This window comes from Schistocerca gregaria, chromosome 1 (assembly GCF_023897955.1).
Source record: "Schistocerca gregaria isolate iqSchGreg1 chromosome 1, iqSchGreg1.2, whole genome shotgun sequence".
NCBI lineage: Eukaryota > Metazoa > Arthropoda > Insecta > Orthoptera > Acrididae > Schistocerca > Schistocerca gregaria.
In genome coordinates, this window is record NC_064920.1 from 1,179,234,175 (window position 1) to 1,179,252,338 (window position 18,164).

At 41.8% G+C, this 18,164-nt stretch overlaps 1 protein-coding gene across 1 annotated transcript in view; it reads left to right on the forward strand.

Annotated features, from left to right (window-relative positions):
* The window catches only part of LOC126297570 (Down syndrome cell adhesion molecule-like protein Dscam2), a 647,360-nt gene that overhangs the window by 510,300 nt on the left and 118,896 nt on the right, over positions 1–18,164 (forward strand). The window contains exons 24-25 of the mRNA XM_049988565.1: positions 9,399–9,545; positions 12,847–13,008. Of these exons, the coding sequence (XP_049844522.1) occupies positions 9,399–9,545; positions 12,847–13,008 (309 nt within the window). The remainder of the gene's footprint in view (positions 1–9,398; positions 9,546–12,846; positions 13,009–18,164) is intronic.

Consider the following 18,164-nt stretch of genomic DNA (forward strand, 5'->3'; position numbering starts at 1 on the left):
CGAAACGTGAAAGCCAAGTGTCTATGAAAGTTCGTGCCACTGATTCAGATGTAATATTAGTTAGCGGGGCAGCTTCCACCCAACGGGTGGTTCGGTCTATGACAGATAGCACGTATCTGTAACCCTCAGAGGGGGTGAGGGGGCCCACCAAGTCGATGTGAACGTGCTGGAAACGACTGGGAGGAGCAGTGAAGCTGCCTAGTGGGGGCGATGCGTGCCGCGAAACCTTATTCCTTTGGCACGGAATGCAGGCACGGGCCCATGCTTGGCAGTCCCGCGGCATGTCGTGCCAGACAAAGCGCTCTGCAACGAGCCTGGTAGAGGCCCTCACTCCTGGGTGAGCTAGGTTGTGTAATTTGTCGAACACTTGCCTCTGCAGAGGTTTGGGTATGAAGGGGCGCAGTGTACCAGTTGACTCGTCGCACCAAACCTCGCCTATGACACCTGGGAAGGTGGACCGTACCGGTTTGAGTGATGAGCTGCTATCAGAAATGAGGTCCATGGTATCCGTATCGGCAGTCTGCAGCTGAGGCAAGTTAGATAGGTCTATAAGGGTTGTCACAGCGCCAACACGGGACAAAAAATCTGCGACCACATTATCCGCACCCTCGATGTATCGTATGTCGGAGGTAAATTGCAATATATAGTCTAAATGACGGAAGCGTCTAGGCGGAGGGTCGGCCGGAGGGTTCTTTACAGCAGCGACCAAAGGTTTATGGTCTGTTAATATGTAGAAGTCCCTGCCCTCGACCTCGGCGCGAAATTTTTTAACGGCCTCGTAGACGGCCAAGAGCTCCCTGTCAAAGGCTGAGTACTTTTTTTGAGCACCGTTGAGCTTCTTAGAAAAGAACTGCAAAGGGGAGGTAGTATCTCCGACGGTTTGGCTGAGGACTACGCCAACTGCGGTATCACTGGCGTCTGGAGTTATGTACAATGTAGTGTCCGGATGTGGTTGGGCAACAGTCACTGCATTGGCTAGTAGGTGCTTCAGCTTGTCAAAAGCTTGTTCCATGGCGGGGGTCCAGGGAACTGGGCGGATACCAGTTGTATTTTTGCCAGCAAGGGCGTCTGTTAGGGGAGCCTGAACCTCAGCTGCGGCTGGCAAATGCTTCCTATAATAGTTGACTGTTCCAACGAACCTGCGTAGTTCTTTGAATGTGTTAGGGCGTGGCAAGTCCAAAACAGGTTTGATTTTATCCTCGGGAGGAGTGAGGCCCTTAGCTGACACTATGTAGCCTAAGAATCTTACCGAAGTCTGGTGCAACTGGAGCTTCTTATTATTTAGTTCAACACCAGCAGCGGTAAGGGTGTCTTTAACAATCTGCAAGTGTTCCTTGTTCTTTTGCAAGGTGGGACTGAAGATTAGAATATCGTCCAGGTACACAAAACAAAAATCCAAATGAAACAACACCTCGTTTATGAATCTCTGCCAAGTTTGTGCGGCGTTGCGGAGGCCAAAGGGCATGAATCGGTACTGGAAAAGGCCGAAAGGTGTTGTAACAGCTGTTTTCTCGATATCCTCGGGAGCCATCGGAATTTGGTGATACGCCCTCTTACAGTCCACTACTGAGAAATACTTGGCGCCTGCCAGAGCATGGTTAAAATCCGCGACGTTAGGAACTGGGTACTTGTCTATGATAGTCCGTGAGTTCAACTTAGTATAGTCGCCGACCATACGCCAGGTGCCGTCGCTTTTTGTGACGAAGTGGATCGGCGACGCCCAGCATCCGGCAGATGGTTCAATCACACCAGCCGTTAAGAGCTCGTCTATTTGTTCGCGAGCCACTTTCATTAATTCTGGATTGATACGGCGTGGGCGGCAAGAGATAGGCGGTCCGTCTAGCAAGCGAAGTTTGTGGGCGGTTCCGTTGGTAACCACGGCAACGCACGACGCTGTGCGAGAGGCGTCTGCCTGTGGCGTAGTGCACGCGGCGGCCGCTACGCTGGGTTGTGGCGCGGATGGCGAAAGTTTGTATGAGTGCCAACTGTTGGTTAGCTGGGAGTTGTCAACAAGTGAGCTACGCGAAACAAGGTTGGTACACTGTGTACTAGTAACCGAGGGTGCCGCCGTCGAGCTTGGTGGCGCTAGCGGGCGCAAATAAACAGCTGGTGGCAGTCTGTCAAAAACGTTAACCTGCGCCGTGGAAGTTAGCTGCCTGAACGAGGAAGGAGATGAATCAGCACTCGGATTTACACAGTTCGGGTTGGCGGGGGCGCGGAAACTGCACAGTTTATGCGGTATACTGTCACAAATGCACTCGGGTGCGAGAACACTGTAGTTGCACTGACTAACCTTGTGTGCCGCCGATGCGTCGTCTGCTGCAAGCCGCTGCCGTGCTGAAGATAACTCGTTACTTAAGTCGTTGAGGCGAAAACCTAACTCCAGTTGTTCCAGACGCAGGCGTGTAGACTCAACACGCTCCGTGAGCCACTTATTGGTCCATGACAGGAGCTCGGAGGAGGGGTTGTTACACTTCCTAGCCAGGCGGACCTGTTTTGTGATAGTATTCGCGCACGGCAAGGCACACGGGATGTGTTTCTGCTTAGGATAGTAGAACACTGTGTTTTTGACGAGGTCAGGCCACAGTTTGTGGTGTCGTAGGAAGTCTATTCCCACAATGGGCTCGCTGATGTCAGCCACCAGGAAGGACCACTGCAGGTTGCACTCAGGCGAGAGGGACACTGTATACGAAGTAGAACCCGAGCACAACAAATTAGATGAGTTCACCGCACGTAGGACAGTTTTTTGTGGTCGGATCTTGTCAGTAGCGAGACGGGGTGGAAGTAGGGAAACATCTGCGCCCGTGTCGATGAGAAAGTTTGTGCCCGAGTTCCGGTCGCGGACATAGACGCGCCCTTTCGAAGCATTAGCGTTGGACACAGAATGGAGTGTGGGATGGCACCCGTTGCTTACCTAGCAGGAGGTGGCGCCGCTGCCTACCTGCGATTGAAGTTTGGGTATGAGCACGGCGGTTTACAATTGCGTGCTTGTTCCCCGAATCTTGCATGGAAGAAACAGTATTTATGGGGGGACGCCTGCTCCTGCGAGTGGTCTGGTGGCGGCGGCCCAGAATCTTCTACTGGGTCAGATGCACTATTGTTTCGCGGACTTGAAGTTGCCGGTAGTGCTGCGAGCTTGACTGACTTAGGTTTCGTAGGGTGTCCACGTTGGGATCCGGGCTGTGGTTGGAAACTGGCGTACCCGCCAGACTGTTGGGCACGGCGTTCACGTTGTAGAGCGGAGTAAGCTCGGTCGGCAGCGCGCAAGCGTTCGCTGTTAGGTCTATCTTCGTAGGCGGAGATAGCGGTTTGAACAGACAGAGGCAGCTTTTCCGTCTAAATCTCGGTGAGTGTGCCGTCTGGCATGTCGCGTTCACCGACGAGAAGTCGAAGACATCGCCACAGCTGAGACGGAGACCTGTCGCCGAGGCGTTCTTCATAGACGAGCTGCTGAACGTTTTCTCTTCTTGTCTTCAAGACACGTTCCAGTATTGTTTGTTTAGGGGTAACGTATTTCTCGTTCGGAGGAGGTGACTTAACCAAGTCGTAAATTAAGTCGACGCGGTCGTGGAGGTGGTTCATGAGACATGTGAAACGAGCGTTGTCATCGAGTGCACAGACACTGAAAGTTTGCTCCACCAGGTTGAACCAGAACTCCGGGTAAGCAGGTTTAAAAGCTGGAAGTTTCGGTAGGTTAGACAAACCGGAGGTTGAAACGTGCTGACGGCCGCTCGCGCACGCAGGAGTAGGCAAGTCAAAGTTAACTTGGCGTCATGGAGGCGGTAGAGAGGAAGCTGATGTGCCGGCTGTGTTGGCAGTTCCTGTAGGAGAAGCGAAGTCAGTTAGCACGAACCCCGGCGCGGAGCGAAGCGGGACCGATTGCTGTGGCGGAAGGCCAAAGTTGTTCTACAGGTTGTGATGCCATTTATCTTCAACGTCTGCAGCAAAATTGTCCATCACGGAGTCACTGATGAGGTTGCTGGGGCCTGATGCATTCAAATTAATGCACTGATGAACACTCGGAGTAACGGACTGGCAAGTGTCATTCACGTAGCGTGCAGCAGGCGCGGAGTGATACACACGTGGAGCTTGCACATTCGAACAGGCGTCCTGCTGTGGCACACTATGAAAACTATGCTCCCCTATATTTACAGCACTTGCATTAACGTTCGGCACCCGTGTATAAAGGCTTCTAGCACTGCTATGCGGCGAAAACTGGATTACTTCGGGGCTGACAAAGCCGGAGTCGGAAACCGCTGGTGGCATGTTAAAAACAACTGCACCTGGCGAGGTCCCTGGGTTCTCGAGGCTGTAGGACTGTGGATATTCACGTCGGACGCCGAACACAGCTTGCGTGCTCGAACCTACTTGCTGTTGCTGGTGAAAACCGGGCGGCGGCGGCGTGTTGTAAAGGGCCATTGTGTAATGAACAGAGGTCCACGCAGAACACGGAAGCCGGTGCGGCAGTCATTTTTAACTCGAAATTCGAAAGTCGGGGTCACCACTGAGGAAGGCGCAAGGGTGGGAAGGTAATAACCACGTCTCTCGCTTCCTATCACAATACTTTATTCATAATCAACTGTACAGCACGGGGTACAGATGGGAACTGATTCCCGGAAGTCAACCTACAAAGAACATCAATCGAAGATACTATACATGTATCATGTTTTGGCGTATCGATCCGTGTGTCGACGCCACAAATCTAATGATGTAGGGTTCCCTTTAGAGTACATGTTAACTTATATTTACTTTTCTCACTGAATCCAAGTGAAGGAATAAGCAAACCATTAAACTTTTCTACCACTGCATTCTTGTCCATTATCTTCCAACATTTTTATTTGCTCTCTGTCCTCATTAGGCCCAATTGAGAGGATTAAAAGTCATGAGATCTCTATCCTTCCCTCCTTTCTGGTGCCCTTTATCCACTCAATTCTGGGTCAGGACTGATATGGTTCATCTCCAGTTCCCTAGGGACCAATTGTACCCCTACACTGTCTATTATTATAATGGGTTTGTCACTACCAAAGGCATTTTCTAATTACTCCCAGCCCCCCTTTCCTCTCTTTACTGTCCCAGGCAGGATTCCATGTACCCTTTGTGCCTGCATCTAGTGTAATCAAATGGTCAAATGGGACATCATTTTTCAAAGTGTTTGCACATATGTATCTGAGATGGGACAGGGGAACCAACCTAATGTTTACCTAGATGGATGTGGAAATCTGTATAAAGACCACACACAAGCTGACAGGCACACCAGTCTCCATCGTTAACCCACAAGGAGGATCTGTGGACAGCATGCTTTGCCATGTCCCTGGGCTAACCAAGTGGATTTCATGAGATCTCTATTTTTTAAAAAATTCCATAAATGTATTGTTTTTATTCTCTCTCTCTCTCTCTCTCTCTCTCTCTCTCTCTCTCTCTCTCTCTCTCTCTCTCTCTCTCTCTCTCTCTCTCTCTCTCTCTGTCAGTGATATTTCTAACAACTGTAAAAGAATAGAGAAAGAACTCATTTTTAGTTTATAACTGTTTTCACAGTGTAGCATTGCCTCACTTAACAGTCATGGATAACAGACGAAAGTATTGCCATACACAAGACTACTGAAACTGTTAATTTCATCTGTAAACTATTATCAATTACTACCCTTCTTTAAGCATATAAATGCAACTGATGTCTTCATTTTGCTTAGTTACACACATACAGGTACAAATACCTATGTATATTATGAGAAAAATATTGTGATATATAATAGGCCATTATTAATCCAGTATAATTTCTTCAAAAACAGACATTACATATTCAGACACAACATATATTAATCAACACTAGTATTCAAGATCGTCTTTTGAAAATATTTTAAATTTTTCTTTCAAATAAAATGTTTTTTGTCGAAACAAATTTGGGGACTGTCTTGAGTTTTCTTAAGTCTGGATGCTGGGATATCAACCTGCAGTTTTTAGCATGTGCCATGTTGATGAACAGGCTGTTGAACTTTACTATTTTGTTGGTTTTTCTCTGTGTACTAAGCAATTCAGAATGAACAGGGATGTAGCAGTTTCTATTTTCAGTTTTTTCAAAATACAGGCCATAAGGCTCTTAAGAAAACTCTATATGACAAGTGGTTGTGGAGAAAGGTATACTTGGAATTGAGCAATAATTTATCACTCCCAACACAGCACCTCAGTTTATTTCATAAGTATGTAATATCTGCTATCTTTGTCCACAGATATTCAGAATAACATTTCCATTTTAATTTTGATTCAAGATGAATCCCAAGTAGTTTAGTAGAAGCATAGTCATTGTCATCGTCTATAATTTATAAACTGAGTGGAACATTTACAGTTTCCTCATGACCAACATGCAGTTCATAGCTTCTAAAACCTGTACTGGCCACTCAAAGATGGCATGTATTTTGAAGCTTTAATGTTGTTAGATCTTAACAAATGTGGCATCATCTGCATATAAAGTGAACTTCCACAATGCTATTGATATACAGGGCATATCAAAAGGAATCATCTGATTAAAAAAAATCATAACTATTGTGTTATTTGAGATATGTGAATGAACAGTGTACTGTTGGAAAGAGAAAACTGTGTAGTTTTACATGGTTCCTGCTGGGTAGCAGCAGTTTGTGCCCACTTCAGTCCTAGGAAAAATGGCATCAGGACAACAGAAAGTGTTTTGTGTTCTATGTTTTGCACAGTGCAGATCAGTAATAACTGTTCAGCCTGACTTTTGTACTCGGTATGATGTGAATCCTCTTACAACACAGAGCATTAGATGATGGCATGAACATATCTGAGAAAAAGGTTGTTTGTGTAAAGGCAAATTGTCAAGCTATCCCTGAGTGTCTGACACAGATGTCGAACACATCCTCCATAGTTTCACAAGGAGTCCACAGAAATCCATTTCCCGTGCAGCTCGACAACTCAGCATGTTCTCAATGTCTGTCTGTGTATGCTGTGTTAATGTTTAAACATGAAACCCTACCAAATTTAGCTACTGCAAGCTCTTCATGAAGGTGGCAAACGATAACATGTGAAGTTCCGTAATATCATTCTTGGCAAGATGGAGGATGGCAGCTTTCTTCCACGCTTGGTGTTTAGTGACAAGGCAATATTCCATTTAAATTGAAAGGTGAACCATCATAATGTGAGAATGTGGGGTACACAACAACCACATGAAGTTGTACAATGTGAGAGGGCCTCTCCAAAATTTAATGTATTTTGTGCAGTCCATTTTGCTTTGCCAAGAACACTATTACATGAAGCACAGTTGGAGACTGATTTGAACAACTTCATTTACCAACAGGATGGGGCACCACCACACTGGCATCTGGAAGTGTGGGAATTTTTAAATCAAAGGATTACCAAATGATGGATCGGTTGCATGGGACCAAATGATTCAACCTGACATTACTGGCCTCCAAGGTCACCGGGCCTGACTATATTTGATTATTTCTGTGGGGGTTTATAAAAGACTGTGCTTATGTGCCTCCATTACCAACAACAAAGAATGGACTGACACATCACATAATGGCAGCTGTAACTCAGGACATGCTTGCTGCTGTATGGGAAAAAATTGAATACCACATTGTTATCTGCCATGCACCTCATGGGGGGCATATTGAACACGTATGAAAAAACTTTTTGAGTTTCACATTCATTAGAAAACAAAATTCATTGCATATGTTTATTAGATTCAAAAATATAGACATGCCAAATTGGATGATTCTTTTTGATATACCCTGTACAAGAAAATATGATGTAAGTGTTATGTTTGTGGAGGGCCTCAGTTGCTTTCAATATATTACGTATGCAGCAATTATCAACAATCTTGTAGATCTATACTAATATTAATATAATATCAATGCTTCTATTCTGCTTCATGTTAATCTGCAGAAACCTGTAAATAACTCAAAGCCAGATGGTACATACAACTATAATTGATTGCTCTTAGCCAATATTCATTGATACATAATACAGACCTTTTTGTTTACTTCTAACAGAACGCTAAGATCATTCATTTTATATGAGGCAATCGAAATGTTTCTGTTTGAAGGTCATACAGTCCAGAACCAGTATGCCAACCAGACAAAATTGTCTTGAGCATTGAGGCAATCATCCCACTGATGCAGCAGACTGAAGATATCCATTTGGTAAAACAACATGTCGTGCCACATGAAGAAGTCTGAAACTGCCTGCTGCCTATCCTCATCCAAAAGGAATTGTCAACCCTTCAAGGCCTTTTTAAGGGAGAGGTCAGAACTATTGAGCAGGTGCTCGAGTGTCTCCCACTTGAGGTGGCATAATTTGTGCACTACAACATTTGTGATAGGGGACATGTAGTATCAGGAAGCAGCAGCACCCCTTGTCACACCAGCTTTTGTCACTTGCAAAAAAGCGCTCAAGAAATATGTTGCCTGCAGTAATGAAATGCATCAAGTGTTTCAGACAAACAGCCACAGATGAGGCTGGTCTTCCAGATTGACTGACCTCTTGTGCTAAGTTGCAACCAGCACAGAACTTAGCGCACCATCACCCAGTGGTGGTTTTTCAAAGACATGCTGCCCCACTCACATTCTCACTCTCTGGTAGATGTGTACCAGTGTTTGTTCTTCAGCAGCCAAGAAAAAGACAGCAGCACATTGGTCCTGCTTGGACACATTTGATAATAACATTACCATAGTTCGCATTTCCACACTTACCACATGCATGCCAAAAAGACACGAATGCCACACTAATCCCTCGCCTACATTTTGATGCTTATATACCCACATTGGAGTTATACTGTGTTACATATACGTTGTGACAATGCCCTCAAACAGAAACTCTTTGTTTCCCCTTGTATTTTTTAAAGACTTTTGTTTCTGTTTCAGCATTTTGTTGACAGGAAATCAGTAACTTTATTAAATTAAATTTCATAAACTGTTTATTAATGAATCTGCCAACATTTGCAGGACTTTTATTTGGTGACTAGTTGTAAACCTTAGGGGTTCATTTTCAAGCCTGGCTTACTGAGGCTGCATATGAAAGTGGCAACATGCACTGTATAAAATGTTTGCAGAATGAATGTCACAATCCACATGTGCCTCTTAGCAGTTTAATTTTATTTACTAAAGAACCTCTAAGGTTTGAATTTAGTCACCAAATAAGATTACTGCAACCATTGACAGATTTTTTAATAAAAACTTTTCGAAATTTTAAAGATTTGATATGATGGGTATGGTAGCAAGCATTCAAGGAATAGTCAAAAGTGCATGTGTACAAAACACAGTCTTTCCCTCTGACCAGTCATGAGTTTTGCTATCAAACAGTTTTGTTTTGCATACATAATTTTAAATTTCTTTTCTTTTGAGTGAAAATTTGGAAGTAGATATCATGGTTATTTCTTTTTGCAGTTCCAGAGGCAGCACCACAGGAAATTGCGTGTTATCCTTTGTCATCACAAAGTATGAAAATCAGTTGGTCACCCCCTCCTGCACAACAGCATGGAGGCATTATCCGAGGCTACAAACTCATCTACAGACCAGTTATTTCTGACTCCAGTGAGAAAAACAGATTTTTTTTGTTATGATTATGGGTATCTGGAAAGTGATTTGGAAAGTTAAAGCAAATTTATTAGAATATCTTAAGACTACACTTTTCTATAATGTGTCTTAAATTGTCACCATTTAGATTTAAGCAAATATCAAATCTCTTAACAACATGACAAAATCCCTCTGAATTCTGCTGTCTGAGATCGCAGCAAGCCTATGACAGCATCACAATGTTTTTAGGGGTTATAATGTTGGGAGCCAAGCCATTTTTTCATGTGCATGAAAAGCTGGAAAAGAGTTGGAGCTAAGTGGGGTCTGTTGTGCAGATGTTCAAAAATATCCTATTTGAACCGATGCAACAGTTCTTGTGTTTTCCATGTAGTACATAGTCAAGCATTGTTATGAACATTTACTCTTCCACTCGTAAGCAAACACCACCACTAGTACATGAAGATGAATCGAATATAAATGGAATTTTTATTCCTGAGCATCAACAGTTGGTAGGACTGGACCTGCGCTTCTTCTGTTATTGGGTAGGGCCATTAGGAGTGAGGAAAGCTGGCCGTTACATACTTCCAACAGCTCCATCAATAACACTCATGAGGTCAGAGCAACAGGTGCATCGCTGCAATACACATCACATAATTATGAAATTTCTTGCTTGTGAAGGAGTTCAAGTGGAAGAAATTTTCCCGAGATTGACTTCACAGTTTGATGATCAAACAGTGTCAAGGACATATGTGTTTGCCTGGAATAAAGAGTTCAAGGGAGGACAATACAGTGTGGAAAATCAGCAAAATGGTCACCATCCTTGGACCAGCACTACAGAGGAACATATTTACGCAGTTCAAGACATTCTCGAAGGCAGTCGATGGGCAAGAGTGTCATAAATTGCAGAACAGGTTAGAATAAGTTATGTGAGCTGTCAAGTGATAATCAAAAATGGCCTGCAGTTCTGTGAAGTGTTTTCTAGGTGACCAAAAATTTTAAGTTGAGACCTTTGGAGGTCTGTTAGAGGCTTACAGCAGAGTCTGGTAAAGAAGGTGATGCACCCATTTATTGAGCAAAGTATTGTGTGGTAGATTGTTTTCTGCATATGTACGGCAAGAAACCTGCAAAAATCCATGCAGAGTTGGTGGAAGTGTATGGCACCAATGCACCATTATACAAGACAGTGCTTAGATAGCACAGATGCTTCCTGTGTGGCCATACAATTCTTAATGATGAAGAATAAAGTGGCAGACCAGCTCTCTGTGAAGAATGAGGAACCACAAGAGAAGTAAAGGCCATGGTATTAAAAGACCAGTATTTCTCAATTGAAGCAATAGCAAAAAAGTGAAAAAACTGTCATAGATTAGTTTTAGACTTCTCACGTGACATTTTGGTTGTGACAAAGGTTACCGTCGGTTGGTTTCCACACCTGCTCACACTCATTCAAAAAACCCACTGGACCAAGGCAACAGTAGAAATGTTGCAGTTATGTCAAGCCTATACAGACAACTTCTTTTACTGCCTAATCACAATGTTCAATTGCTGGGCCAATGACTATGATCCTGAGACAAGTGAAAATAAACAGTGGAAAGATGTGCTGACAAATGCCGAAAAATGCAAAGATCTAACCATCATCAGAAAAGATGATGCTCAGTGTTTCTTTGGGGGTGCCATTGCGTGGTGTTAACAAATTATGTCTGCAAGTAAAAAAATCACACAAGAATACTACCAAAATCTCTTGACAGCTCATTCTGGTTCGGACACAGGACATATGTGCAGCTTCTTACATACAGTTCAGTACAGGGAAAGGCATAACACCGGAAATAAATATAGAGTGTGGGGGAAAATCTTTAGCTAAAGCAGATTGTTCAAAATTTCTGGGTGTCTGTATTGATCAGAATTTAAACTGGAAGACACACATTGACAATCTACTGAAACGATTGAGCTCAGCTACCTATGCTATTAGTGTCATTGCAAATTTTGGAGACAAGCACATCAGTAAGTTAGCTTACCATGCATATTTTCATTCGTTGCTTTCTTACGGAATCATCTTTTGGGGCAATTCATCACTAAGAAAGAAGGTATTTATTGCACAAAAACGTGTTATCAGAATAATGTCTGGGGCTCATCCAGGATCATCTTGTAGACAATTATTTAAAAAATTAGGGATATTGCCAGTAGCTTCACAATATATATACAGCCTAATGAAATTTGTTGTTAGTAACCCAGATCACTTCACAATTAATGGCACAGTCCACAGCTACAACACTAGGAGACAGGGTGACCTTCACTACCATTCATTGAATTTGACATTGGCACAAAAGGGGGTGAATTATACTGTCACAAAGATTTTTGGTCAATTGCCAAACAATATCAAAAGTCTGACAGACAACCAATCAGCATTCAAAAGTAAGTTAAGGGAATTCCTGAATGACAACTCCTTCTATTCCATAGATGAATTTTTAGACATAGGCCAAAGAAATACAGTAAGCATTAACAATTTTACCGTATATAAGACTAACAATGATTATTTGGGATAAATGAATCTTGTGTACTTTGACACGTTCCACATCATTACGAAAGAATCGTGTTCATGATCCATGGAACAAGTAATATAACTAACTAACTAACTTTGTACAGTTAAATTTTGACTCATCCTCCATACTTTTTCTCCTGATGCAGGACCCAGTGACTATTCCTCTTTCCTCAAATGAAGAAACCATTGCATGACAGGTATTTTCAGAATTATGACAAAGTGATTAACACATCCTGAACAGCAAAAATGCAGATTTTTATGACCAAGATCTCTGCTATCCATCACTGAGAAAACAGGCCACATTGAGTAAATGTGTAAAAAGGACTAACAGCATCGCCAACTTTCATAGTCTAACTTGATACTTTTAAGGTGATAATTAAAACACCATGATGACCCTCAATAATATAATTAATTATGCTTTCTATCAAAAATTAGCTAGTTCACTGAAATAGAAGAAAAAGTGTTGGGGTGTGTATGAACTGAATATGAAAATTTTGTCAGACTGGATCTTTAAAGCAAAATTTGCAAGACTTTGTTAACTGAAGAATATTAGTTCTAATGTTCTTTTGCTAATAAACTGGTGGTTCAGTAGATTCACACTTCATTTGCTTAGTTAATTTATTTGTGATATTATATCAGACTAAAACATTACGCTCTGTAATGTTCCTTTTTTATTTATGTTGAGCTATTAATGGCATAGAAACACTTAAAACAAAAATTTTTATATTCCTTTCCTTTTCAATAGTAATTTCAAACAATCATTTACATTTTTATGAATTACAGGACCTCGAACTACTGGAAATGAAGTAAAGAGAACAACTGGATTTGAAACATATTTACATGGACTTCAAAAATTCACAAATTACTCAGTGCGATTACTGGCTTACACAAATGCAGGAGATGGGGTACTGAGCAGCCCAATCTTTTGTACAACTGAACAAGATGGTAAGACAAAGTTATAGCACGATTTTAAGTTATTTTATTACACCTCTGTGTCCACATTAACCACTTGATTCATGTCAGAGTCAGTAACACACTTGACAATGAGGAAATTCCACATCGATTTCCTGGAAGAGGTGCAAGTAGAGATAAGTTTTTACAGTGTGTGATGCTGCTCTCATCAGGTTGCAGACAAAGTGTCAGGCCTTAATAGTTTTACATCAACCCCACCACCCATTCCTCAACAAGATGGTGTTGGAAGAACTCATCCAGAGAAGAGCAGACAGGTTTCAAAGATGTATTGTCTAGCATAAAGTGACAGCAGTCAGTAGTGGCATGTGTCTAGGTATCATAATGAACTGCTTAGAATGCCTAAGGTTCATTCTCATTACAATGGGAAAAGCTTAGGCAACAAATTATGTCATCTATGTGAATTATTATATGGTGAACCATGAGTCCTTTTAGTAGAAAAGTGATGAAGTATGGTAAGGGTTGGTGAGAGAGATGAGAAACCAAAATCATATACTTGCACTGTACTGGCAGTGTATGGGCTGTATTCTGCCAAATATTAAAGGAATAGGAACCAAAATTGATGGCAGCAAAGCAAAAACATAAACACTGAGCTCTGTTTTCAATTGCTTCTTTATAAAGGAACATCCACGAGCACTGCCCCAGTTTCATTCTCATCCCTTACAAAAATACATGATGTAGGTATTAATGCCAGTGGCTGTGAGAAACAGTTGAAATCACTGAAACTGGTCAAGGTCCTGGGGGTACAGAATTCCTGTTATATTCTATACATAATTTGCTGCTCAGTTAGCCATTCCATTAACATACCACAATTCTTAATTATGAAGAATAAATACTAACAACTTGTCTAAGAAAAGAAAGATTTGTTTTCTTGGAATTTTGTTGTTTTGTATGTAATTAAGTACAGTTTAGGGCAGTAATGAAATAATGTTTAAGCTTTTGCTACTCTCCATTCCACATTTTCGTGTAAGTAGAAGTTTTCTTGCTTTTATATTTTTTCAGAAAAATGTGTAAGATCCATAACACATGTATTAGTTAGAAAATTAACTTCTGTGCTAAAAATCAGAGATTCTTATGTTGCACTCATGCAACAACTTATGCTTATCAAAGACTTCTTTATCAAATGTAGCTTGTATTAATACTTATTTGATTTTGTCAGTTTCTCAGTCAACAGATCTGGTCTGGGAGGGCCTAGTTCATTTGTGACTAACTTTTTCTGGTAATTTTCTTTTATGTTAGTGTTTGAAACAGATTAAACAGAGTTAATGTTGACACTGCACACAAAAGCTGCACAGTTAACAACCAACTCCAAACACAAACTGCCTTTCGTGGAAATGATTAAATTCAAGTGGCACTGTTTACCAACATGGTCACTTGACTAGACTACAAATGAGGCACTGAGAACTATAAGGGCCAAAAGCACACCAGCATCAATCCCACATTTAAGTGAATATCTTAGAAACCAGTGAGACAGCTTTTGTGAATGCTCATATACGCAATGTGGGCCTGCAGCACAGATAAACCTGACCCAGCATAAAATCAACAGATGTCAGAAGCAAGAATAAATGCTACAGACTCACAATCTACAATGATTTACTATATGGTTCTCAGTGCCTCAAATGGATTACTGTATGATAAAATACAGAACTTATACTACATCTCATTCAGAATCCCACAAAACAGGTTTCTCTGTCAGTATAACTACAACATATACTGATGTCTGATCGAATTTTACTGTATGGTATTGTGAGTGAATTGGCATATCTGAGGTATGTGCTACCATCTAGCACAATTATGCCCAGCAAACAGAGATAAAAGTTTGCTGCAGTGTGCTATCACCTGGTGACATTGATGTAAACTTGTAGTTGAGTAGTATGGCCTAGCTGTGCATGCTGTGAACCATGCATGTTGTTTATCAAATTGTATGTGTTTGACCCATAAATCAATTATGTCACACCATGTGGATGCACAAAAGCTCCTTAAAACATGCCCAACTAAAGGTGTGCTTGCAATCCTGATGCCAAGTTTCACAGAGACTAGAGGAGTATCAATGTAGCATAGTGGAATAGATTTAGTGCCATGTATTTCAGATTGCTACAGCTACATTATGTTTAACAGCATCCAAAGAAAAATAACTAATAAATCCATAAGGTGTCAAAAGTTAGGGTGTTCATGTGCTTTCGTGCTCTTACATTATGGTCCCCACTGCATGTAACAGTTCTAGATGATTTCAAAGCTAATTGTTGGATGTTTTTCGTGGCCAGCCTATTCTGCTATTCAGTTTAAGAGTCATCAAAGAAAGTCTAGACTCAGTAACACAAAAATACCCAGATCATGCAACATTAGTTGGAGACAACTTTAACCTCCGAGTATAGACTGGGGCATCTGTGGATTCATTGCAGGGAGTGTAGACAGGCACTCTCTTAAAGTACTTTTGAACATATTTTCCAAAAGACTGATGTGTAGAAATGTGCAACAACTACACCATCACACCTTAGCAAAAGGCTGGTCTTATGCAAAATTGCTGAGTGGGTTGAAGGCTTCTGTCCAGTCACTCATAGACCAGTCTGAAGTGGCCCAGAAGATAGCAAAAGGAAACCAGAAGTTTTAAATTCGCTCATGCAGGTGGATTGTGCAAACATACTGTCATTTGACTATTGCTAGACTCCAATATGGAGGACTTAGTAATAGGTGTCCCTGGTATAGAGAAGCAACTGAAAGGTTTGAAAACAAATAAGCAACCATGTCTTGATGGAAACTCAGTTCAGTGTTAGAAAGAGTACTCTATGGCATTGGCCCCTTACTGAGCTTGTATTTATCACAAATCTTGCACCCTGTGTACAGTGCCAAGTGACTGGAAAAAAGGACAGGTGTCTTTTGTATGTACGACAGATAAAAGAACCGACTTGCAAAATTACTGACCTATATCCTTAGCATTGGTTCTCTCCAGAATTCTTGAATGTATTCTCAGGTAAAATATAGTAAATTTCCTTGAGATGAAAAAGCTTTTGTCCATAAATCAGCATGCATTTGGAAAATTTCACTACTCTGAAACTCAGTTTGCCCTTACATGATATCCCAAGAACATGAACAGCAAAAGGTAGATTCTATGTTCCTATATTTCTGAAAAGCAGTTGGCTCAGAGGCCCACTCCAGATTGTTAAAAAAGGTATGATCATACAGGGTAGGGTCTCAGATATGTGAGTGGCTTGAAGACCTCTTGAGTAATAGAAAATGGTAAATTGTACTCGATGGTGGGTGTTCATCAGAGGCAAGGATAACATCAGGAGTTCCCCACGGGAGTGACAAAGGGCCGCTATTTTCTCTATATACATAAATAATCTGAGGGGTAGGGGCAGGCGTCATCATTGAGTGACTGTAGGAGAATAAAAGATGACTTAGACAAAATCTCTTGCTGCTGTGATGAATGGCAGCTAGCTTTAAATGGTGAAAAATGTAAGGTAATGCAGGCAAGTAGTAAAAAAACAATCCCATAATGCTCGAGTACAGTAATTTTATTTATTATCGAATCAGAAACATACAAATTTGCAGTAGCCATACACATCAATAAATATGTAGATATATATACACAAATTGTATTTATATTACATGTGCCCAGTACTTTGCACTTGGAGTGGCTTGCAGGAGATCATTCTTCGTGCAGGATGTAGGGCACAAAATGCATTGGAGCATGTGGCTTGTGGTTTGTTCTTATCCACAATCACAGGACATATCTTTTGTTATGAAGCCCTATCTCTTCAGGTTGTCTCTGGATCGTCCAACTCCTGATCGTAATCTGTTTAAAGATTTCCACACCAGCCAGCTCTCGTTGTGTTCTGGTGGCAGTTCTTCAGCTCTTGACGTCTGCAGGTGAGGTGTCAACTTCTTCCATAACTCCAGCCTTGCCTTCTCTGGTGAAATGGTGAGCTTCTCGGATGTCCTCGGGAAGCTCTTTTGCGACCTCAGCTGTTGCTGTGGTGGATTATGTCCGTGCAGTGGATGGGCACTGTCCTGTTCCACTTTCAGTCTCTCCTTGTTGGCAGCCACTGTTCTGCGTATCCATGGTGGCGCTATTCCAGCCAGGCAGTAGAGCTTATCAGTTGGGGTAGGTCTTAAGCAACCTGTGATCAACCTGCAGGTTTTGTTGAGAGCAATGTCTACTTGTCTGGCATGAGATGACCTGTACCAGACTGGAGAAGCATATTCAGCAGTAGAAAAGCACAGTGTCATTGCAGAACAGCAAATAGTTTGTGGATGTGATCCCCACTGTGTCCCCACTAGTTTGCGAATTAGGTTGTTTCGAGCGGAGATTTTCATTTTGGTGTTCTTGCAGTGAGTTTTGAATGTCAGAGTTCTATCGAGAGTGACTCCCAAGTATTTAGGTGAGTGATGATGCTGGAGTTGGATGCCTGACCACGCAATATGTAGCTCACAATTAGCTTCCCTGTTCCTTAAATGAAAGGCACACACTTGTGTCTTCGAACGGTTTGGTCTGAGTTGGTTCCAATTGTAGTAGCTTGACAGTGTTCTAAGTGCTGTTGTCAGGTTTCTTTCCACTCCTTCAAAGCATGAGCTCTGCGTAGCAAGGGCTAGGCCATCTGCATATAAGAATCTCCTTGTGCCTGGGGTCAATGGCTGGTCATTGGTATAAATGTTGAAGAGAAGTGTAGCAAAGTACAGTAATAGTAAAGTTGTGTTGTCCTCATCATCCTTTCATTATCATCAACGCACAAGTCGCCCAGTGTGGCGTCGACTGAGATAAGACTTGCACCCAGCGACCAAACTTCCCCGGATGGGGCCTCCCAGTCAAAATGCCACACCATCATTTCATTTTTTATATAGACACAGATGCTAACATGATTTCAATACATTTCATAGTAAATTTGTGTCAATATTTAAAATTAGCTTTCCTAAAAAGTTATTCAGAAAGTTCATTTAAAGAAAAGTAATCTATGGATAACTAAAAAGTTTAGAATCTCATGTAACAAGGGAGATTTATAAAAAACATGCTTGAATAAATCAAGATCTGACATTACTTGTCTTACGAAAAGTACTGTAATATTTTCAAGATAGTTATTAAAATGTCTAGAAATATGCATGTCATGACAGAAATTAATAATGCAGATAATAAA